The sequence below is a fragment of the Syngnathoides biaculeatus genome, chromosome 8, assembly GCF_019802595.1.
Source record: "Syngnathoides biaculeatus isolate LvHL_M chromosome 8, ASM1980259v1, whole genome shotgun sequence".
Lineage (NCBI taxonomy): Eukaryota > Metazoa > Chordata > Actinopteri > Syngnathiformes > Syngnathidae > Syngnathoides > Syngnathoides biaculeatus.
Window position 1 is genome coordinate 32,447,016 of NC_084647.1, and position 25,448 is coordinate 32,472,463.

At 40.5% G+C, this 25,448-nt stretch overlaps 1 protein-coding gene across 6 annotated transcripts in view; it reads right to left on the reverse strand.

Annotated features, from left to right (window-relative positions):
* The window catches only part of LOC133504530 (centrosomal protein of 164 kDa-like), a 64,308-nt gene extending 39,329 nt beyond the window's left edge, over positions 1–24,979 (reverse strand). For 2 of the 6 annotated variants that reach the window (XM_061826851.1, XM_061826849.1), the window contains exons 1-9: positions 24,828–24,979; positions 24,478–24,561; positions 23,671–23,782; positions 22,601–22,811; positions 20,110–20,274; positions 9,987–10,085; positions 6,032–6,112; positions 5,044–5,142; positions 717–1,577 (exon numbers count right to left, since the gene is read on the reverse strand). In XM_061826851.1, coding sequence (XP_061682835.1) covers positions 717–1,577; positions 5,044–5,142; positions 6,032–6,112; positions 9,987–10,085; positions 20,110–20,274; positions 22,601–22,811; positions 23,671–23,782; positions 24,478–24,556 — 1,707 coding nt within the window. In that variant the 5' untranslated portion in view covers positions 24,557–24,561; positions 24,828–24,979. Of the gene's footprint in view, positions 1–716; positions 1,578–5,043; positions 5,143–6,031; positions 6,113–9,986; positions 10,086–20,109; positions 20,275–22,600; positions 22,812–23,670; positions 23,783–24,477; positions 24,576–24,827 lie in introns of all 6 variants that reach the window. The other 4 variants (XM_061826852.1, XM_061826853.1, XM_061826850.1 and 1 more) reach the window with 4 other exon arrangements.
* Between the last annotated feature and the right edge of the window lie 469 nt (positions 24,980–25,448).

A 25,448-nucleotide genomic window follows, 5' to 3' on the forward strand; every position in this document is an offset into this window, starting at 1 on the left:
TATTTGATTCCCTTCTCAGCCAGGCCATGAGGCTGTCGCTCCAAGCGGAGGGCAGGGGAGGAATTTTTCCCTATTAAGAGGGTTTTCGCCTCCCCCTGACTGGGTACCTATGTTGTGAATTATTATGATGTTGTGCTCTAAAACCTGTTATAGGACTGAGGATTGATGTTCCAAAAATCCACAACAGGGGGGAAATGTAAGATAAGCTTACACATTTCACAGAGGCCTGTGAAATGTATCTCCTCATGTGTCATAAATCTCTTAATTACTCTGTTGCTGTGCAGGGATGCGTGTGTGTGCTGTTTGTCTATGGGAAGTTTAAGAGCTCAAGGTGACTGCAAATTTATGATAGCTGCATTCTTGTGGGTTTTTGTAACAGGAAGAACTGTGTCTACTCAGAGGACACCCGGCCTTGAGAAGATAAACTGTCTCTGTATAACAACTTTACTTGTCTTGTGAAACCTGCACTCCCCCACCCTATGTGTGGAGCTCAATAAAATGTGTGGTTTTGGGGAGACTCGGAGAGAGTCTTACGTGCGGGCTGAAGAATATGTTCTTCTTCCCCGAGTTCTCCCCAAACTGCAGTTTGGTAAAAAATAACTCTGCCTCTGTCTCAATCATTCTATCCCGGAGCCGTGAGCTTCTGGGTCCACATTGAGCGAGAAGTCCGTGCTTTGGACCTAACAAAAGCACACAGATTTTATAGCAAACCCTACCTCTGCAGGAAGGAACAATTTTTTATTGACACTGTCCATCTTGGCAGGTTTCCTCTTTTCGTGGCACACTTTTAGGGGACCCAGTGTTCCCTTCTTGCTTTGCACTGCAGACTGAACGGTTTCCATCTCAAAACATTCCAGGGTCTCCTGCACATTCAGAGATGCCGATTCAGACTTTTGGACATCTGATTCATCTTTCAACTCTTTTCTCTCCCACTGTTTCTCTCCATCACTGGCTACACAACTTGCCAAAACATCGTCGTCATCAGTCAACTTTCTCTGGCTCAGGGAGCATCGTTCCAAATCTCCATGACTTTCACCATTTTCTTCTTCTCCTCCATCTTGTTCACCATAATCATTTGCAATTCTCTCATGCACAACTCCCACATGGTTACTTTCCTTCATGTCTGTGTCATTACTTTGAGAATCCTCAATGAGATGACTGCCTTCCTCTTTCTCTTGCACATATTTGTTCTCCTCTAAACATTCCATGTCCCTCTCACAGATCTGATCATTCTGGACTCTTTCAGGTCTGTCATCTTTGTCAACTACATTGTCACAATTATCCTGGTCTCTGAAAAAGTCTATCCCTTCACCATCTTCTTTGCCTTTCTTTTCACCCTCATCATCAGTGGAGTTATTTTGGTCATTTACTAGAGTCTCATGACCACTCCCCTGCTCTTGGTGAATATCGCCATCTTTCCCTTTTTTGTCAACACTTTTCTCGTCTGGTTCCTCATATTTATCTTGGGGTTTTTTTTTGTCCTCTCCGTTCTCAAAATTATCTCCTCCTTTGACAACAGTCTCATTGAGAAGGCTTTGAACCTCCAGAGGGGACACACGTCGTCCCCGTAAAGAGTCCTTGGTAGAGGTAAACAGTCGATCCATTCCAAACAGATACAAGGAGGAAAAAAGAAGGGGGGGGGGCAGACAAAGATAGGTTAGATCAATATAACACACATGCAAAGATGCAGAGATAGTGACAGTGATAATCTTGACAAATAAAAGTTGAACTAACAAGTGGCGTGTAGCAAAACATGAGAAAACAAAACAGTCAGTATGCATGGAAAATATAAAACAGACAAAAAAAACATGAATATCCTCGTAAGGATAAACAGAATGGAAGCAAAATAATTTTTAATGGGAAATCTAAAATGTACATACCATCAAATTTGTTCTTTTGAATGCACCATTACATAACACACACCAATTCAAATAAATATTTTTTTAGATTGGAAGTTAAAGGGAAATTTGCACGTTAAAAAAAAAATCAAGCTTTATCAAATTTGCTGAATCTGTTAACGCAAATCTGACACTACAGTAGTAAACTTGTCAACTGATCTGCACAGGGAAGAAAAAAAATGCCCTAGAATCCATATCTTGTACTTCTAATATGATTTTTAAGGAGGACCTACACCATTGATCTGTTACCTTGGGCTTCAGGACTTTTATTGAAGCAAAGACCGATTATACACCTCTGTAAAATAAAGATACCTATTCCTAATTTTCCAACAACTGTGCATAAGACTAACAAAATGAAAACAGAGCAAGGAACCTCAGCCAGGTGAGGATTTAAAAGTAACACGGTGGTAAAATTTTTGCTCAAGTTAGTCTGTTTATTACTTGATTTTAATTTTTAATTGATTGGATATTCCAAAAGATAAAACAAACAAAACTTCCGACCAATAACGTGGTGTTATAGTAACACTAAAACAATAAATCATGTTACCAATATAGGAGATGTAGTCAGCTTGTTTACAGTGCAAACTACTGTACCTGTGGTAAGTATCTCACGATTTAGTTTTTAGAGTAGTGTGGGCGAGTGGTGTCACAAAACTAAAATTGTGACTTTGATATGATATCTGAACAAAGTACCTTGATACCGGTACCGTATCATTACTATGCTAATCTAAAACATTAGCAAAAGAAGTGGAATGAAAACTGAGACACCAAAACATTATTCAATTTTTTTTTCAAATGTATTTTATTGTACATTTGCCAACACAAAATTAGATAAATATAAATACTATATAAATAAAATTGAATACTCCTGAACAATTGAGCAAAGGTTAGCAAGTCCTTTAGAGGTATCTCTCTTCGACTTAATATAAAAATAATTATATTCTCAGTTTGTGAGCAGGGGACATGGAATCGCTCACTTGCTCCTCATCTCTATTTGAATTTTCTGACTCGTCCCTCTTTTGGCAAGGATAGAAGGATACAAAATAATTTCTCCAGAATTAAAAAAACGTGGCAATCTTGATTATTTGGTTGTGGAGAAAGTTTGGAACCATCAAGACGTTTCCTAGATCCGACCTTCCAACTAAGCTGAAAAATCAAGGAAGAAGGGCCTAGGTCAGAGAAGTGAAAAAGAACCCAATGGTACTAAGGTGGAGCATTATCGTTCCCCTTGTGGGGGGATAAGAGAACCATCAGAAGGTCAACCACTGCTAACGGACTCCACCAACCAGGCCTTTATGGTGGAGCGTTGAGACGGAAGCCACTTCTTTATTTTTAGGATTTTTACATTTGCAGATATAAAATTCTCTGGTCTGATGAAACAAAACAAAATAGAAGCATGTTGGTGGCAGCATCATGCTCTGGCGCTGTTTTGTTGCTGCAGGAACAGGGCAACTAGTCCCACATTGAATGTAAGGTATACAGAAAGAATGAACAGAGCCATGCATTGAGAGATTTTGACTGAAAAACTTCTTTCATCAGCAAGGGCATTGAAGATGAAACATGCCTGGGTCTTCCAACACGACAATGACCCAGATCACACAGCCAAAATAATGTTAACGTGCTTAAGCGGACCAGACCAAACCCTGGACTGAATCTAATCAAACATCTGTGCAAAAACACAAAAAACAAGGTTACCCAAAAAAAAAAAAAAAAAAAAAAAAAAACTTAAGGTTCATAGAGCACAGTGGCCTGCATAATCCTTAAATAGAAGATGATTGGGAAGGTCAGAACCGTCCAGCCAAACTGAGCAATCTGGATAGAAGAGCCTTGGTGAGAGAAGTAAAGAAGAACCCAAAGATCACTGTGGCTGAGTTGTAGAGATGCAGTTGGGAGATGATAGAAAGTTCAAGAAAATAAAGTCAAAGCCACTTTTTGGCAGGGTGACCCAACGGAAGCCTCTCCTCAGTGCAAGACATTGAGGAAAAAAATGAAATTATTTTCAACAAATGGCTGCACTATAGGTAAGAGTGAGAAGTTTCAGGGGGTCTGAATACTTTCCAAACCCACTGTGCGTGTGTGTCAACACACGCACACTATAATCCATCTATCCATTTTCTGAGCCCCTTGTCCTCACAAGGGTCATGGGAGTACTGGAGCCTATCTCGGCTATCATCAGGCAGGAGGTAGGGTATGCCCTGAACCGGTTACCAGGTAATCACAGGGTGCATGGAGACAGGCAACAGTAGCACTCACAATAACAACTAATGGCAATTTAGAGTCTTCATCTGAGATGACACGCTGTGGCGACCCCAAAAGGGAAAAGCTGAAATAAACTTTCTTTTATCATTAAGTGCGTTAATGTGGACTCTCAATTTCAGGCAGCTCTCAACATTTTAATTTTTACAAAAATGAAATAAAATCTGATCTTTAAACTATTTTTACACACATTAACTGTTTCAGTACTTTTTGCATAATTTTCTGTTTCGTAAAAAAAAAAGAACCACAAAAAGCAAAATTCACAGCAGCTGTTTTTTTTCCCCCACCTGTTTTCCAAAAACATCCACTTGAACACCTTTGTTGCCACATATAGACACTGTGACACAGTAGTCCCTTAACTCTGAGAACAACCGGTTAAAAGTCTTGCAATCACAACGTTCTGTTGAACAATTTTTGGGTGGTGCCTGGATCTCTGATGTTAAAATGTCAACAGGATTATCACTGTGAGAAATGTTTAAATACCACTGCTTACTGAAACAGGAAAGGTATTGGTCAAGCACCTATTGTAAATTTTGGTATAAGCTCTTTGTGAGAGAACAGCAAATTGTGCAAAAAGTAAACATTGAACGTGAACTTAAGGGTTTAACGGACAACATAAGTTCAGCTGCTGAAGTGCATTTTAGGTCCACCCAGAAATTTCACCCAAAAGCTGTCTTAATTTTTTTTGTAGTGTATGAGACTGTATGTTGTCACTTAGCGACAAGTGAATCGTGACCTTGTAAATATGACAGGTGACAACGAAATACTGTTGAACATTACAAAAGGGATGACGGAAAAAAATAAAGTTTCATTTTAGATGAAAAATGAATAACAGCAGAAAAAAAATTCAGAACAACAAAGTATTTACATTGCATGTCTGTGAGCATACCTGTCGTGATGGTGGCTCAGAGCTGTGGGCACCAGATATGTCCTGCATTTCTGGTTCAGTCCTTTCCTCTGCTTGGACTACAGGACTAGCATCACTGTCCTGTCCCACATGCACACACGTGGGTAATAGATTAAGTCAGAAAGTAAGTTGAAAAAGATAAACAAATAAAGCACATCATTTTTACAAAGACCTATTATTTGCTGACAAGGGGAGAGAAAGGGTACATTTAACGTAACTAGAGATGCAAAAATGAATTGAAAACTCATTGATGATTTTTTTATAATCCATTAGTCATTTAGAGACCTTGTTTAACTCCAGTGTCCTACTCTTTGTAATTTTGGCTTTTCAACAGTAAGTAAGTTTTCTTTCGGCTTAGCCCTTTCAGGGTCACCACAGTGTGTCATCTCAGATGAACGCGCATATATGTTTGGCACAATTTTTACGCCGGATGCCCTTTCTGATGCAACCCTTCTCAGGGAGTGGAGGCCCCAGTGGGATATGAAGCCACAACCCCTGGTTTACCAAACCAGTGCTCTAACCACTGAGCTACCAGCTATTGTCAGGCGAGAGGTGGACTATACACTGAACTGGTCACCAGTCATTATAATCACGAACGAATAAGAATATATATGATAATAATAAAGCAGCATGATTCTCTTTGTTTCATCAAAATATAAGATTTGAAAATATTTTCTTTTACTTTGGATATCAATTAACATTTTTGCCCATTTTCTGATGTTACAGACCTTACAAGTAACTGAATTCTAATCCATTTGTTTATCCATTTTGTACACTGTCAATTTGAAATGTCTTGCTATCGAATAAATAAAATACCTGTAAATATCATTATTTTAGAACTTTAATAAATTAAAATTATTTTCATCAAATTCATCAATTAATCCCAAAAAAATTTCGAGTATAATTATTTGAAATATTCATTAATTGCAGCCTTCAACATTTTTTCAAATAATCCAAGTGTCATGTGTACCTCGTACTGCATGCCCGCTCTGAGGTCATCCATATCTAGGTGGAGGTTCATCAGTTCCCAGTCTGAAGACTGCTTACTTGACTAAAAAAAAACATTACATGGTGCTTTGAAACAGTGCCATGAAAAAGTATTCGTCCCCTTGCTGATTTCTGTTTTTTGCTTATTGATCACACACAATGGTTTCAACTCATCAAACCAATTTTAAAGTGCCACTGACACCTAAATATACATTTTAAAATGAGTATTGTTCTCAAAACTACATATCATATTACTCACTTTGATGGTAATACAAGTCGGAAAATGCGAGCTGGAAGCATTTTATAAAAGTGCAAAGTTGCAAAAGTATGACTCCACATCCCAGTGGCTACCATATTGTCTGTGACGTCATGTGCAGGCATCACACTGCACACTGGCACGCTATGCCAAATGCAATGGCAGATGAACAAGAGCGATTTTCGGATTTTTCTGATGCCCCTTCAGAGACTGAAGCTCAGTTGGAGGAAGAGGACATCTCAGAAGCAAGTGAAGCGACCGGGGCCATTTTACTCTATAGTTTCGCGTCATATTTAGATGATATGTGTTCACTGGCACCGGACTCCTCATCGGACGAGGGATCCAATGAAATATTCAAAATAAGTCTTGTGTATGTAGCATACTCAGGAGGACCCATGTCGGGTGAAGTAAATAAGTCAGGGGTGCCCAGACACCGGTGGCTTGTGGAGGGGAGAACTCCTTTCTCCTCCCCCCGCCCGGCCAGTTCACCGCTCGACCCACTTCCGCGTAGGGAGAAACAGCGGCGCACGTGCATCGACACATTGAGCACCCCGACTTACTATATATTACTATACATACTTTATTAAGTTATTATGACGCGGATCTTTTGTTACGTTCTGAGAGAAGGACTGGATGACGTCGTCGGACGTGGATTTCTAAAATGTTCCTGTAAGGACGAGGATGGCTGTCGATGGAGCTTTTTTATTAATACTGCTGCTTTCGGACAAGTACACATGTAAACGGACACCACACTGCCTTCTGTCTTTTAGACATATCCAGAATATTCGTCTATTTGGAACATTCGTTCGACTATGGTTACTATACATCGTTTGGCTAGTTAGCTTGTGTTACACGCGACTAAACTGTCTTTGTACTTCTATTTTGTTATTGTTTTGTGTTGTATTATGTGTGATTAAATTGTGTTAAACGAAATACAAGTGCTTTGTTATATTTTGCTGGTTTGACCAAGGGGATTTATTCTAAATTCACACGTAGCATATGCTATGCTATAAACTGTGAAACAAATTAGACCTCCCAACTATTATTTTTTTTAAATAGCTCTATACACATCGACCTGTTCGAGCAAAATCCAGCAACACAGCGAGCTGGCATTTTGGCTAACACAGAAAAAACAGCTAATTTCACACCGGTAAAAGAGGTAAAGTCAGCCAACTCCAGATATCTGCAAAATACACCACTTGCGGTCTTCTTCAACTCAAAACAGTCGACACAATTTTCATGGCAGGAGATTGGGGGGGGGGGGGGAATCGGTACACGGCAACATTCTGACGTGCTGTGAACAAAGGGATGATTCCATTCCAGCTAAATTTTTGGGTTAACAACATACTAGATTTCTGGTTTTAGGTGTCAGTGGCACTTTAATATCACGCAGAGACAACCCAAGAAAAAAAAAAATGTAGTTTTCAAAATGACAAATTTTATTAAGGCACAAAAAAAAAATCCAAACCTTTCTGATCCTCTGTGAAAAAGTAACTGTCCCATTAACCTAATAACGGGTTGTGCCACCCTTTGCAGCAATAACTGAAATCAAGCAAAAGCAATAACTGGTGATGAGTCTTTCACATGCTCAAGAGGAACTTTGTCCCACTCTGTTTTAACTGCTACATTGGAGGGTTTTGTAGCATTAAGTGCCCATTTACAATCACACCACAGCATGTCAAGTGGATTTAAATCCGGATTTGGCAACTCCCAACAAGATATATATATATACACACATATATATATATATATATTTTTTTTTTTTTTTTAATTTAATTTTTTTTTGAGCCATTGAAAGGTGGACATGCTGGTGCATTTCAGATCGTTCTCCTGCTGCATGATCAACGAGCACTTGAGGGAACAAACTGATGGCTGGACGTTCTCCTTCAGGATTTTCTGGTACACAGCATAATTCATTGTTCCAATCAATCACATCAAGTTGTCCTCATCCTGAGATAGAAAACCAACCCGAGACCACAGACTGCCACCATCATGCTGCACTGTCGGCATGTTCTTATCAAATGCTGTGCCATTTTTACACCATATGTAATGGGCCACACATCTTCTAAAATGTTAAATTTTTGATTTGGCAGTCCAGAAAATGTTTCTCCAAAAGTCTTGAGTATCATCAAAATATTTTTGGGCAAATGTGAGACGAGCCTTTGTATTCTTTGCTGACAGCAGGGGTTTTCACCTGGGAACTCTTCCATGGAGGCCAATTTTGGACAGTGTCTTTCTTATGGTCGTGTCATGAACACTGACATTAACTGAGGCCAACGAGGCCTGCAGGTCTTTAGATGTTGTTCGAGGTTCTTTTATTACCTCCTGGATGAGTCGCCTTCACACTCTTGGAGTAATTTAATTGGTCATCAACTCTTGGGAAGGTTTGCCACTGTTCAGACTTTTTTTTTTTATATGTGGATGATAGCTCTGAGAATGGTTCAGTGGCGCCCCAAAGCCTAGGAAATAGCTTTGTAACCTTTTTTTTTTCCATTTCTTCTTGAATTTCTTTGGATCGTGGCATGATGGTTCTTGAGATCTTGTAGCTTACTTCACATTCTGTGACAGATTCTATGTAAGTGATTTAATGATTCAATATGTTTTTCACAGAGGTTCAAAAAGGTTGTGATTTTTTTGGTGTCTTAATAAATTGAATTGTTATTTGAAAACCCCATTTTGTATTTCCTTGTTTTGTCTTCAGTGATATTAAAATCAGTTTGATGGTTTGAAACATTTGTGTGTGGAAAAAAATCAGGAGAGGGAAATACCTTTTCAGGGCACTGTAAATTTAATTCATTCTGTGACTGTTTTCTTATCTCGAATCACATTTCCCCATTAAAATGAACAGAAATACAATTAATCCAATCAAGTCATCATAAAAAACATTTTTAATCAAGAAAAGTAATAGTATGTTGTAAAATACAGTCATAAAAACATTATATAAGAATGTAACATTATCTGGTGTAAGGAAAGCACTATCATGCCAAACGTCACACGCGCGTAAACACACACACACACTCCCACACACACTGTAGTACATCACAGTGGGAAGGCTCTGTCTCTCATCTGCTGTTACTGTGGAGTCCCAAATTTTTTGTTTGACGTCTTTTGATAAGCAAACTTGCACTCAACAATAAAGTATTGAAGACAAAGCAACGTGTGTCGCCCCCTATAACTATATACTAAATAGCATGAAATGCCTCCCATGTTCAGCTGAACACTTCATTTTTGTATCTCCATAATTTCTCCGACGTCGTTCATCTCGTCACTTACCCAAAACGTTTTTTAAACTTTTTTTTTAACACCCTTGAGCGGTATTTTTTTATATTAATTGCAATCCTTATTGGCTGTGCTGTTTTCCAATGTATGTCTAATGAAAGCAATGCGGTTGCTTAAAATACACAGCATGAAATCTTTGCTTTATCGTTATTCTTCAAGTAAATTCCAACTGTAAGCGTCAAACAAACGTTTGAAGCATTTTTTTAAGAATGTTTACTCATTATTTCTGATGCTTGTTACTAAGTGAGTAGAGCCACCTGCCGCCACGCAGCAATTGCCTATCAAGTTTGGGCTCGCAAATCAAAGCAAAAACTCAGCCAACTGACGGTTCATTCTCGAAAAAATAAGGCAGGTCATCTGCATCTCAAAGCACTATTGTATTTGTTTAATAGATGTACTGTACCTCATTATCACCACCATCATCACAGCCAGGCATAGTAAGATATAATTTTTCTTCCTTCTTGGAACTTAAATCACTTGCAGCACCGGTGCTACGGAGTACCTGAGGAGGAGCAGAAAATAAATTGACACATTAATGTGAATTGACAGTCTTTGAGAAACAATGTAGAGAAATGCACAGCGCTGCTTAACTGACAAGAGAAAAAGGATACAGACAAATTTAAAAATGAAATGCGCGGCGAGCTCCTGTTCGTTGTAACGGACCTCTCTCTCTGATACATTGACGGAAATTCTGTGTCATGGAATCCGAGAAATGAAGGAGAAATTAACATAATGCAAATCATTGCGATATAGTACCTTACTAATACAATGTTGCACGGTTGGTATACACAGCACAAGTGATCATATCATTAGGTTGCAAAGATGATAACATAGTAGCAAAGGGTAAGAGTAAATGCTGCTTACTCAGTCGTTAGTGACACTCCAGTTGACATTCACTGTAAGACTAACCACATAAAAGTATACGTATTGAATTTTGAAAACCATCATACTTGGGTTTTTCATTTTTGTTCATAAAAATTACTAGCTCAAAGCGAACAATAGATGACAAACTACGGACAAGCTAACAAAAATCAGAATAGAACTCGCAGCACTTGTACAGTGAGGAAAATGGGTATTTGAACACCCTGCAATTTTGCAAGTTCTCCAACTTCGAAAATATGAAGAGGTCTAACTTTTTCATTTTAGGTGCGGGTTCCCTATCAAGAGCGTTGGCCTCACAGTTCTGAGGACCGGGGTTCAAATCCGGCCCTGCCTGCGTGGCGTTTGGATATTCTCCCCATCCCTGCGTGGGTTTTCTCTGGGCACTCCGGTTTCCTCACACATCCCCAAATAAAACATGCATTAATTGGAGACTGAACTCCCCCTGTGTGTGATTGTGAGGGTGGCTGCTGTCTGTCTCCGTGTGTCCTCCGATTGGCTGGCAACCAGTTCAGGCTATACCCTGTTTACTGCCCGATGACAGCTGGAATTAGCTCTGGCACTCCCACGACCCTCCTGAGGGTAAGTGGTCCAGAAAAATGGATCAATAGGTGGAAAATCACAATGTTTGATTTTTTTAATACAGTGGTGCCTCTACTTACGAACATCTCTAGGAACAAAAAATTCAGGTTATGAAACGCCTCCTTGGAAAAATATTGTCTCTAGTAATGAAGTAAAAAATAACCATACGAAAGGAAAAAAGAGGAATGCGCAGCCCCTAAATTCCATCGAACGTAAACATCCTGTATCTTGTTTTGTGTGGTGAGATAGAGCTGCTACCCTATTGGCTATCGCCGTAGTATCTATCTGGCATCCCACTGGCTAGGAGGTACATCAATCCTGACCCATAATGGTTTTCGTTTCTCTTGGACACCCGACTGTCAATGAATCGCGCTGGCGTTGTCACACACTAGCACATATTGGTAAAGTACTTGAGTTTTTCAGAATCAGAATCATTTTTATTGACCAAGTATGGAGTGAAGAAAATAAGTATTCGAACACCCTCGTACATTGCAAGTTCTCCCACTTAGAAATCATGGAGGGGTCTGGAATTTTCATCGGACGTGCATGTCCACTATGAGAGATAATCTAAAAAGAAAAATCCAAAAATCACAATGTATGATTTTTTTTTCAATGTTTTATTTGTGTGATACAGCTGTAAATAAGTATTTGAACAACTGAGAAAATCAATGTTAATATTTGGTACAGTAGTCTTTGTTTGCAATTACAGAGGTCGAAACTTTCCTGTAGTTGTTCACCAGGTTCGCACACACTGCAGGAGGAATTTTGGCCCACTCCTCCACAAAGATCTTCTCTAGATCAGACCGGCTTCTGGGGTGACACTGACAACATGGAGTTTCAGCTCCTTCCAAAGATTTTCTATTGGGTTTAGCTCTGGAGACTGGTTAGGCCACACTAGAACCTTGATATGCTTCTTACGGAGCCACTCCTTGGTTTTCCTGGTTGTGTGCTTCGGGTCATTGTTGAAAGACCCAGTCACGACCCAGCTTCAATGGTCTGATTGAGGGAAAGAGGTTGTTCCCCAAAATCTAACAATACATGGCCACGGTTATCCACTCTTTAATACAGTGCAGCCGTTGTGTCCCATGTGCAGAAAAACACCCGCAAAGCATTATGGTACTGCTCCCATGCTTCACAGAAGGAATGGTATTCTTGGGATGGAACTCATCACTTGTCTTCCTCCAAACACGGTTAATGGAATTATGACCAAAAAGATTCATTTTGGTCTCATCTGACCACAAATCTTTCTCCCATGACTCCTCGGTATCATCCAAATGGTTATTGGCAAACTTAAGACGGGCCTTGACATGTGCTTGTTTAAGCAGGGGAACCTTCTGTGCCATGCATGATTTCAAACCATGACATCTTAGTGTATTACCAACAGTCACCTTGCAAACGGCGGTCCCAGCTCTTTTCAGGTCATTGACCAAGTCCTGTCGTGTAGTCCTGAGCTGGTTCCTCACCTTTCTAAGGATCATTGAGACCCCACAAGGGGATATCTTGCATGGGGCTCCACTCAGATTCAGATTGACCATCAGGTTTAGCTACTTCCATTCTATAATGATTTCTCCAACAGTGGACCTTTTTTCAACAAGCCACTTAGCAATTTCTCCGTAGCCCTTTCCAGCCGTGTGGAGTTGTACAATTATGTCTCTGGTGTCTTTGGACACCTCTTTGGTCTTGGCAATGTTACAAGTTTGAGTCTTACTGATTGTATGGGGTGGACAGCTGTCTTTATGCAGCTAACAACCTCACACAGGTACATCTGATTCAGGACAGTACATGGAGTGGAGGTGGACTTGTAAAGGCGGACTAACAGGTCTTTGAGAGTCAGAATTCTAGCTGATAGACAGGTGCTCAAATACTTATTTGCAGCTGTATCACACAATAAATCGTTAAAAAAAAAATCATAGATTGTGATTTCTGGATTTTTCTTTTTAGATTATCTCTCTCACAGTGGACATGCATCTACAATGAAAATTTCAGACCGCTCCATGATTTGTAAGTGGGAGAAATTGCAATATAGCAGGGTGTTCAAATACTTATTTTTTTCACTGTAACAACACACAAGAAAATTATCGCCGGCAATCGGTGCCACCCTGGTACGACATTCAGAACAAAGAACAAACTAACAAGAAGAAAGAAGACTAGGCATTCAATTAATCGGAACTATTTCTGATCAGAGTCATAGTTGTGCAAGATGAAGTCTTCTTCATTTAGAGCAGTTCATAGTGTGTCAACGCCCCACATAAAGTAAAGCTTATAAAGAGTGCCATTACCCGGTCGTGGTTCACAAAAAAAAAAAAAAAAAAAAAAAAAAGAGAGAGAGACAGACATCAGCCTATCATCTATACCATCGTGTGATTCAGGTGTGGCAGATACGTCAATCGCACGCACATAAAGCACATTCTAGAAAGCTGGCCTCCTATTTACAGTTTCTCTTTTGCTTTCTCAATGACAGTCGCAGTGATGCTCGCATTTTGATTGTCCGTTGCAGTTTGACTTTTTCCTTTTTTGTGGAAGTCCCAAACCAGACTGTGCTGGAGGTACACAGTACTGATTGAATGATCACTGAGTAGAACTGTCTCAGCAGCTTTTGTGACAAGCAATGCTTACTCAGTAGCCCCAAGAAGTAAATCCTTTGGTGGGCTTTTTTGAGGGTGGGGTTTATGTTCATCCCCCACCTCAGGTCCTGTGAGACTGTAATTCACAAGAAACTTGAAAGTCTCGACGGTTGACACAAGACAGTTGGACAGCGTCAGGGGCACCTGTTGTGAAGGATGCCTCCTAAAGTCCACAAACTGTTCTACAATATTTATTGTTTAATGCCGAGTTGTGTTGGCCACATCAAAGCTCCAATCTCACCACTTGCTGTCTACACACAGACTCGTCATAGTCTTGGATGAAGATAATGATTGTTGTCTCATCTGCAAACTTTAGGAGTTTGACAGTTGGGTGCGTCGAGGTGCAATCGTTTGTGTAGGGCGAGAAGTGCAGAAGGGAGAGGACACAACCTTGGGGTGCTCCGGTGCTGATAGTGCACGTGGATGAGGTGTTGTCCCCCAACCTCACTTGCTGTGTCCTGCCCGTCAGGAAGTTGTAGCTCCACTGGGAGATTGCAGGCGAGCCACTGAGTTGGAGAAGCTTGGAGAAGAGGAGTTCAAGGATGATGATGGTGCTAAACGCAGAGCTGAAGTCCACAAACAGGATCCCCACATAGGTTCCCTTACTGTCGAGTTGTTCAAGGGTAAAGTGCAGACCCATGTTGAAGGCACCATCCGCAGACCCGTTAGCTTGATAGGCAAACTACAGTGGTTCCAGCTGGGGACCTGTGACATTCTTAAGGTGGTCCACCACAAGGAGTTCAAAGGATTTCATGACCACAAATGTCAATGTAACAGGCCTAGAGTCATCATGAGATCGCCTGAGATTTCTGTTTTTTTGGGGACCAGTTTGATGGTGAAGAGTTGGAAGCAAGGTGGTACTTCACACAGTGCTAAAGACCTGTTGAAGATTTTTCATTTGGTTTTTGCAAGTTTATTCATCTTTACTCACCATGGGCCCCAAGAAACTTTAATGCAATGAAGTTGTGTGCGTGTGTACATTAGTACGTTTGTTTTCTCTCAGCTGTCAAACGTTTGCCTTCTCGTTTCTCCCCCACGATTCCTTTTGCTTGTCCCTTCTCTTCCCTACCCTTCTCTTCCCATAGTTGCCCAACACCAAGGGCAAATGAACATATTTTTTTTTTATTCTTTACATCATGTACTTTGAATGTTTATTTTTAGGGAGGGATTTGGGGGTGTTTGGAATGGATTAGGCTATTTACATGTAAAATGTGTTTCTACCTACGAAAAATTCACATTACGAAACGACTTCTGAAACGGATTAATTTCGTAAGTAGAGGAACCACCATAAGAGATATAAGAGATTTGAGATCATTAGCTGTATTTAGACATGTCTATACCCTATATGGTAGTGTTCAAAATAATAGCAATCCAATGTGACTAACAAGATTAATCCAAGTTTTCAGTATATTTTCTATTGCTTCATCTCAAACAAGTTACCAATAGGTGTATAAGAGCCTCAGAAAACCAACAAGACCCAGCATTCTTGATATACACACTCTTAAGGCTGTACAATTGGGCTAGTTCTTGAAAGGTGTGTTGAAGAAAATTACAGTCTTTACAAATGAAAAATTTGTATGAACTTCTTTCTTTCTAGGCTTGACCAATTTTGAATCACTATACTCATATTTAGTCGTTTGACCACAGTTTTTTAAGACTGACTCACATCTGTGTGGCATGGAGTCTTCCAACTTGTGGCACCTTTGGCTGTTATTCCACTCCAAGATTCCGCAACGACATCACACAATTAATTTGCATTTATTGGTTTTGCTTCAGAAACAGCATTTTTGGTGTCACGCCACAAATTCTCAATTCGATTAAGGTCCAGGGATTGGGCTGGCTACTCCATGACATTAACTTTGTTTGTTTGGAACGAATACTTTGGATGTTTATTAGTGTGTTTGGGGTCATTGTCTTGTTGAAACACACATTTCAAGGGCATGACCTCTTCAAGTATTTTGACATATGCAAACCAATCCATGATCTCTGGTATGTGATAAACCAGCCCAACGCTATACAGTGTTCCCCCCTTACTTGTGGGGGTTACGTAGCTGATACGCTCGCAAATCATGAAAATCTGTGAATAAGGGATGCAGTATTAATACTGTATACCAATGTATATGTACCATATTAATGCAACCATAACATGCACTTCAAAGTTTTTATGGTTGTCTTCCGTTTTCTGCCACGTGTGTATAGTTTTGCTCTCTATTTTAAGGCATAACATTTTAGCTAATGTTAGTTAACAGACCATAATTCTTTGCACCTCTTTATAAGGTTTCCCCTCTCGAATGTTTTTCAATGTCCCATTTTGTGTTTTTTATTCATAATTGGCCATTGACTGAGTTACTGCAATTGACAGCTGTTGAATTCAAATATCAAATAATTAACATGCAGGCCTGGCAGTGGATTTAAAAAAAATCTACGTTGCACTCCCCAATGATGTATTATTTTTATTATTTAATAAAACCCCAACATCGGGTAGATGTGCGATTAACCTACAAAAAATTGCTTCTCAAAATTAGAGAGTTGCTTTTCAAATCAAGAAATCTTTGGCGGAAAACTCTCCTCATAGAAAAAAAAATATTTAAAGCCTTGCTATTACTAAGTGGGACTGCTTCCTGTACCCATGTCAGGCAAGTCTACCAAACACAATGACTTTGGTACTGCTGGTTGTATTTCTAGTACAGTTCTATTTTAAAATCAAATTTCCCCATGGTATAAGATTAATGTGAAGTAAACTGATAGGTTCCAGGGTCAAACTAAAAAGCAGACAGACGAGCATGAAGCGCGCCGGCTCGACTGTGAACACAAAGCAGCACCACTCGGCTCAGTCATAAGCCACACCGGCCGGCTGGGATGAGCCGCGATGGCTAATCTCCGCCGCGGAAGTGGATCGGATGGCCTATCATCTGAATATGGCTCAAAACTTCTTCTTCTTCTTCTTTTCCTTTCGGCTTGTCCCCTTAGGGGTCGCCACAGCGTGTCATCTTTTGCCATCTTAGCCTATCTCCTGCATCTTCCTCTCTAACCCCAACTGCCCTCATGTCTTCCCTCACCACATCCACAAACCTTCTCTTTGGTCTTCCTCTCGCTCTTTTGCCTGGGAGCTCCATCCTCAGCATCCTTCTACCAATATACTCACTCTCTCGCCTCTGAACATGTCCAAACCATCGAAGTCTGCTCTCTCGAATCTTGTCTCCAAAACATCCAGCTTTGGCCGTCCCTCTAATGAGCTCATTTCTAATCCTATCCAACCTGGTCACTCCGAGCGAGAACCTCAAGATCTTCATTTCTGCCACCTCCAGTTCAGCTTCCTGTTGTTTCTTCAGTGCCACCGTCTCTAATCCGTACATCATGGCCGGCCTCACCACTGTTTTGTAAACGTTGCCCTTCATCCTAGCAGAGACTCTTCTGTCACATAACACACCAGACACCTTTCGCCAGCTGTTCCAACCTGCTTGGACCCGTTTCTTCACTTCCTGACCACACTCTCCATTGCTCTGTATTGTTGACCCCAAGTATTTGAAGTCGTCCACCCTCGCTATCTCTTCTCCCTGTAGCCTCACTCTTCCCCCTCTACTTTTCTCATTCACGCACATATATTCTGTTTTACTTCGGCTAATCTTCATTCCTCTCCTTTCCAGTGCATGTCTCCATCTTTCCAATTGTTCCTCTGCATGCTCCCTGCTTTCACTGCATATGACAATATCATCTGCGAACATCATGGTCCAAGGGGATTCCAGTCTAACCTCATCTGTCAGCCTATCCATTACCACTGCAAACAGGAAGGGGCTCAGAGCTGATCCCTGATGCAGCCCCACCTCCACCTTAAATTCCTCTGTCACACCTAAGGCACACCTCACCATTGTTCTGCTGCCATCATACATGTCCTGTACTATTTTAACATACTTCTCTGCCACACCAGACTTACGCATGCAGTACCACAGTTCCTCTCTTGGTACTCTGTCATAGGCTTTCTCTAGATCCACAAAGACACAATGTAGCTCCTTCTGACCTTCTCTGTACTTTTCCACGAGCATCCTCAAGGCAAATAATGCATCTGTGGTACTCTTTCTAGGCATGAAACCATACTGTTGCTCGCAGATACTTACTTCTGTCCTGAGTCTAGCCTCCACTACTCTTTCCCATAACTTCATTGTGTGGCTCATCAACTTTATTCCTCTATAGTTCCCACAGCTCTGAACATCCCCTTTGTTCTTAAAAATGGGAACTAGAACACTTTTCCTCCATTCTTCAGGCATCTTTTCGCCCGCTAGTATTCTGTTGAATAAGTTGGTCAAAAACTCCACAGCCATCTCTCCAAATTGCTTCCATACCTCTACCGGTATGTCATCAGGACCAACTGCCTTCCCATTTTTCATCCTTTGTAGTGCCTTTCTGACTTCCCCCTTAGTAATCATTTCCACTTCCTGGTCCTTCACTCTTGCCTCTTCAACTCTTCCTTCTCTCTCATTTTCTTCATTCATCAACTTCTCAAAGTATTCTTTCCATCTATTTAGCACACTACCGGCACCAGTCAACACATTTCCATCTCTATCCTTAATCACCCTGACCTGCTGCACATCCTTCCCATCTCTATCCCTCTGTCTGGCCAACCTGTAGAGATCCTTTTCTCCTTCTTTCGTGTCCAACCTGGTGTACATGTCTTCATATGCCTTTTGTTTAGCCTTTGCCACCTCTACCTTTGCCCTACGTCGCATCTCGATGTACTCCTTTCGCCTCTCCTCAGTCCTCTCAGTATCCCACTTCTTCTTCGCTAATCTCTTTCCTTGTATGACTCCCTGTATTATGGGGTTCCACCACCAAGTCTCCTTCTCCCCTTTCCTACCAGATGACACACCAAGTACTCTCCTGCCTGTCTCTCTGATCACCTTGGCTGTCGTCGTCCAGTCTTCCGGGAGCTTCGGTTGTCCATCGAGAGCCTGTCTCACCTCTTTCCGGAAGGCCGCACAACATTCTTCCTTTCTCAGCTTCCACCACATGGTTCTCTGCTCTACCTTTGTCTTCTTAATCTTCCTACCCACCACCAGAGTCATCCTACACACTACCATCCTATGCTGTCGAGCTACACTCTCCCCTACCACTACTTTACAGTCAGTAACCTCCTTCAGATTACATCGTCTGCACAAAATATAATCTACCTGCGTGGTTCTACCTCCGCTCTTGTAGGTCACTATATGTTCCTCCCTCTTCTGGAAATAAGTGTTCACTACAGCCATCTCCATCCTTTTTGCAAAGTCCACCACCATCTGCCCTTCAAAGTTCCTTTCCCGGATGCCGTACTTACCCATCACCTCTTCATCGCCCCTGTTTCCTTTACCAATATGTCCATTACAATCTGCACCAATCACAACTCTCTCGCTGTCTGGGATGCTCAGAACTACTTCATCTAGTTCCTTCCAGAATTTCTCTTTCAACTCTAGGTCACATCCTACCTGTGGTGCATAGCCGCTAACCACATTATACATAACACCCTCAATTTCAAATTTTAGTCTCATCACTCGATCTGATACTCTTTTCACCTCCAAGACATTCTTAGCCAGCTCTTCCTTTAAAATAACCCCTACTCCATTTCTCTTCCATCTACTCCGTGGTAGAATAATTTAAACCCTGCTCCCAAACTTCTAGCCTTACTACCTTTCCACCTGCTCTCTTGGATGCACAGAATATCAACCTTTCTCCTAATCATCATGTCAACCAACTCCTGAGCTTTTCCTGTCATAGTCCCAACATTCAAAGTCCCTACACTCAGTTGTAGGCTCTGTGCATTCCTTTTTTTCTTTTGACGCTGGATCCGGTTTCCTCCTCTTCTTTGTCTTATAATATGGCTCAAAACAATAGTGTAATATTGCCCTGAGGGCTCGAAACAATAGTGTAAGATTGCCCCGGTAACTTCACTCGGTTGTGTGGTGTTGTCCTTTTCGAAAAGAGCTTCCGTGTCAGAAGGGGCATTGGAAAAATCCGAATATCTCTGTTGTAAGGCTTCCGTAGTTGCGACCACTTGGATGTCGAGGGACACTCAATTGCGCAACTTCGTGCATGGATGACATGCTCTCTGCTCACTTTTTTTTTTTTCATAAAGACATTGAAGTGAATACTATATATAACATATAATATATATATATATATATATATATATATATATAATATGTATTTTTCATTACAATATCTATTTTAGAATGTTTATAGGGATGTCACCCCCACTTTAAGGGTCGATGCTTAATGTTTTTCCCCATCTGTGATGACATAACAAAAAGCCTCAAATGGTTTAACCCCTGCCCCCATTTTTTTTAAAGCCATACTTTTTTGTTCATTTTTGTACTGCGAAGTTGTAATTGTACAACTTTGAGTCATTCAAACTTTGAGGTTGCACTACAGTTTTGAATCAAACTCAAGCATACACTTTTTATAGATTACCCCAAGAGGCCCAGGAGATGCTTTGAGTGGTTCCAATCCACCAGATCCAAGTGAGCGTGTGAATACAGATCCAGATATTGAACCAAGGACAGGAGCAGTGAGACCACCAAGAGGAGCTAGGCTTCCTAGTGGGGGCGGCAAAGACCTCAAGGTTGAACCTGGGCCCTACAAGATAGAGGTCAACAATTACAAAGTTAGAAGCATCAAATACTGTATGCATGTCATGATTGTGCTTAGTGCCATTGATGTTTTCGAACAAAAAACTTTTAATGAGTTTTATTTTTCTTCCCCTCTGGTTCTTGACACTTGTACTGTTGTAATTTTTGTCTCAAGTAAGCCAAGTATAAATGGTGTACTGTTGATTAAACATTCTGGTAAACACATGGCAGCGCCAGCAGGAGTCTCCGAGTGATGAAATGTAACTATACAGTAATATAATACAGTGTTTTATAATTAATATTATAAATTTATAATTCTCTATGTATAATTTATTTATAAGGTTTTATAATTAAGCATTTAACGAAATACCTCTATTTGTCTCAAATATGCAAAGTACAAATATTGTTCACATCTTTTAAACATTCTGGTACCCACATAAAAATACATCCCCTGCTATTTCGCGGTTTTTCACTTTTCGCGAGTGGTTCTGGTCCCAATTAACTGCAAAAAACGAGGGATTACTGTATAACTATCTTGTAATAGTTATGTGTGATGATAGTTTTGGTTTCTATTTTGTGCAATGTATTTCTTTGTATGCATACAAGAAGAATATAAGACATGTAAGAAATTTATGGTTCCATCCATCCATCAATTTTCTGACCCACTGATCCTCACAAGAGTCTTCAATTAATCTACCTCAGTCACTCACATTTGAAAAATGTACAGGCGTGATCAGTTGTGCCCGCAGATATAAATTCGTGGGTGTGTGGTCTGTTTGTAATTATGAGTGTACCCCATTAACAGCGGAGGGGGGCAGTGTCAGGTAAACTAGGAAGGCCGTGTGCTTCCGTGAAAAATAAATAAAGACGTCAGGCTGTGGTTCACTTTGGGGGGCCCCATAGCTCAGTGGTTAGAGCATCGGTTTGGTAAACCAGGGGTCGTGAATTCGTTTCTCAGTGGGGCCTCCAGAGGGGTTGCATCAGGAAGAGCGTCCGGCATAAAAACTATGCCAAACAAATATGAGCGTTTATCTGCAATGACACGCTGTGGCGACCCCTAACGGGAAAAGCTGAAAGAAAGAAGGGCTGTAGTTCACTTAGTGGGCTCAGCTAAGAGGGAACATTGTTCAAGACTACACAAATAAGCGACATCTTTCAAAATATATGTATTTCTACTCGTAACAAATTTTATGTGTGTGATTTTTCGTGCTCGACTGTGCAGATTTGTGAGTGCGATGGCGCGCAGGTGCATATGCACCTGTCAAACCACAGTGACTGCTACCTATTTGTGATAGGTGAGCAAACTGGAGTGCCTAGAAAAAACCTATGCAGGCACCGGGAGAATATGTAAACGCTATATAGGCGGGGCCGGGAATTTAACACGGGGTCCTCAGAACTGTGAGCCAGACGCCCTAAACAGACGACCCAATGTACCGCCATTAACCTCTCCACTTGCATGCTATGCTATGACATATTTCTATATCCACAATTGCTGAACAATGCAGATTTCCCCATTGTGAGACTTGTAAAGTTGATCTGATCTTTGAGGGAAGAGTAACCAACTTTGAACAACAGTTTTATGTTTGGAGGTAAGTATAAAATAATATATGTTCACACATATGCCACAACTGAGCCAGAAATTAAAAAAAAAAACTATGCATTGCTTCACATATCACTTCAGAACGAGGACAGGTTTACATTATGTTATTATGAATATGTAATTTTTTAAATTTCCGGCTCAGTTGTGGCATACGTGTGAACATATATTATTTTATAGTTACCTCCAAACATAACATAGTGTTGTTCAAAGTTGGTTACTCTTCCCTCAAACAGTTTCAGCCAGACCTATGTGACAAGTGCATTGTTTCACCAAATCACTTTGCTTGTTTTGCTTGTAACAATAGTTTAGTACTTATCATGGCTTTGATAATGTCTTTGCCAATCCACTCCTCGTCCTCCGTTCGTGATGCTTTTGTAAGCATGGTAAGAAGTGAAGCTGATTGGCTACCATGGAGGAAGTGATCAGTGACTTACAATGGATTGATATTGGATGCAAACAGAACGTTCACCACCGCAGTATGGCAGCCGTAGGAGCGCAGTAAAATAGAGTGCACCAAGCAGCTGTTCAACGTGGACGCACTGGGAATATCAGATACATTTTTTTCTCCCAACAATCAGTGCTACAGACATAACGAGTCAATGTTCAGTGAAATACCGATGTTCCTCAACATTTGACAGCTTTGAAAAATGATTTCTTACAGTTGCATGATTCATTTTGTGAACAAAAATAACATAAGGCACTCTGCTGAAATGAAAATTGAAGAACCACTCACTCCACTTTTGACTAAATCCTTCTTCTTTTTATCTTTTTTATCTTTTGTTTTCTTCTTCTTCTTGGGCCCCGAGCTACCAGCTGCAACAGTGCGCTGGATGCGTTCACGTTCTTGGATAACAAGGCGGCGGTAGTGCTCATCGCAGGGGTGATCCCAAGTGGACTCACCAGAGGAGAAGTTGTAATAGTAGATTTCTCCAGTTACATCTTGACTGGAGGGAGGATCACAAGATTGCACAAAGATAGCAAAACAATTTAATGTACAGTCACCACAGTGTTTCATAATATATATATATATATTTTTTTTTTTAATTAAAAATCTATGAGGAGGGCGGCATGGTGGCACAGCTGTAAAAATTGGCATTGGCTTCACAGTTATGAGGAACAGGTTTCAATCCCAGCCCTGCCTGCCTGCATGCATGTTCTCGTCATGCCTGTGTGGGGTTTCTCCGTGCACTCCGGTTTCCTCCCACATTCCCAAAACATGCATTAATTGGGTGCTCTCAATTACCCCAAGGTGTGATTGTGAGTGCCACAAGTGTTCAGAAAATTGGTGTGTGTGTCGATCGATCGATCAAAATAGATAGATAGATAGATAGATAGATAGATAGATAGATAGATAGATAGATAGATAGATAGATAGATAGATAGATAGATAGATAGATATAGATAGATAGATAGATAGACACCATTCCATATACAAGCCTCCTTCTGAGAGCTCCTTGGAGATGGCAAAAAAAATAAGTCCATATGTGCTGCCACACTCAGATGTCAAAAGCCATCTTTAACTCTTAACCAGATCATTTCTCCCAAACACTTTTAAAATGTTGGATTCACAGCCTTGACGTGTTTATGCAATCTATAGGAATGTATATTCTGCCCCCAAAAGCCACCAAATCTGAGAATTAAAGGCCAAAATTCCATTAAAATCTCTTATAATTGCACTGGGTTATGTGTGTGTACGCCACACATTTAGTATTATCTTACCTTTTTGGATGCTTTTACATTTCCGTCTTTTACCCCCTATCAAAATCCCATGGCAACTTAACAATAGTACATCACGTGACTTACCAAGGCTTCCACTCTGGTGGGAGAGGGGCAACAATGCCTTCCTTGGCCAGCCACATGAGCTCTGTCTCATTGTCAAGATCGATGCCTATCTGCACTGCATACTCTCTAATATCTGGAAAGATGGGAAAAATAACATTAAGATGCGGTGGTTAAAATAAAAGAACATAATTATGTGTAAAATTCTGGATTTATGAAAGAGTCAGGTATGACAAAAAAAAGACAACACATTTGTATGCATCTCCAATGTTTGTGCACTATGAAAATTCAATGTAGTAAACGGGCATCAGACACCTTTGGAGACACAGGAGCTCAAAGTTAAAAGGGGTTGGCACATGGAACAAAAGCTTGAAATGACTTGGTATAGCATTTCAAGATATTCACAAAAAGAAAAAGGATACTTGTCATACTAGCAAATGTACGCACCACGTGCTTGGTTGTTCATTGGATTGATGACGAGCTCCCACGACCCTTGTGAGGGTAAATGGCCCAGAAAATGGATGGATATTAGCATTGTGTCCAAAGTAATAGTCTCATGTCATGACTTGAGTGACTTTACATGTTTGGAGATATATTTTAGAAAGTGGTCCACTTCACAATCTAAATCCATGGGATAGCATTGCTTGTATGCCCTGAATCACATTGTAATTACATGGGTTTTATTTTTTACAATGTAAACTTAGACGAATTGATGACACACCTTCTGCTGGACTGTAAATAAAATCTCTCCCCCAACACACACACCACACACACACACACACACACGTTTTCCCCACGCCCCTGGTAGTATTTCCACATGCTCATGTTTACCTTGGTCAGATGGAATGTAGCTTTCATCAAAGTCTTCTTCAAGGATAAGCTGGTTTCCAATTACCATAGGCACGCTCATGGTTACTGCAGATATTTATCTCAGCATGAAATAACAATGGTATTTTTTAATACAGTAAAAGTAAAGAGAGAGAGACAGAGAAAGAGATCTACGAGACCAATTTATACATAAACGATTATACTGATGAACTTCTATACAAGGATTTCCGCAAATGAAATCGGGAAAACGTCTCAAATACACTAAATGTAGCTGAGCACCGTTTAGCTACAGCTAGCAAGGTAGGTCCCCAAAAATAAAAAAATACGTGCCTGTTTGTGGCAAAAGAGCTTACCTTAAAGCTATCGGACTGTCCTTTGCATCTCCAAATTCCTCATTAACGTAGGGATGGTTTTCGCTTGAAATGCAAAATAGGAAGCTAATACAAACAGGAAGGACGCTTCCTTGTTTCCTGTTGAGGCTGAGAAATGCGCTCGTTATTGGCTGGTCCGCGTGAGACGTTCAGGAAATCGCCGTAAAGTTTTTCTTCTTCCTCTTCTATTAGTGTTTGGCAAGAAACATTTAGATCCTTTACCGCTACCTACTGTTATGGAGCGTGAATTATGTATGCCTTTGAACGTGCAGTATTTCCCGCCCCAAATACAGTGCAAAAGCAAAGATCAATCCATTTTCCAAGCCACTACCTCAAGCAAGAGTGCTGGAGCCTAAACCAGCTATCGTTCTAACAATTATCCGAGTACTTCACTTGCAGGAATATTTGCAATTTTTAACAAACGGTAAATTGTTTTTAACAACTTTTACCATTTTTCATTTTTTTAAACAACTCTTACTATTTTTCAGGGGAACTACTTCAATTGCTTTTCCTTTTTTCAAAAGATCTATCATTTTTTTCTTTCCATAACATACCATTGACTGCATAATACAAGTGGTAAGCTATTATCTGGTTCTCCTCTTG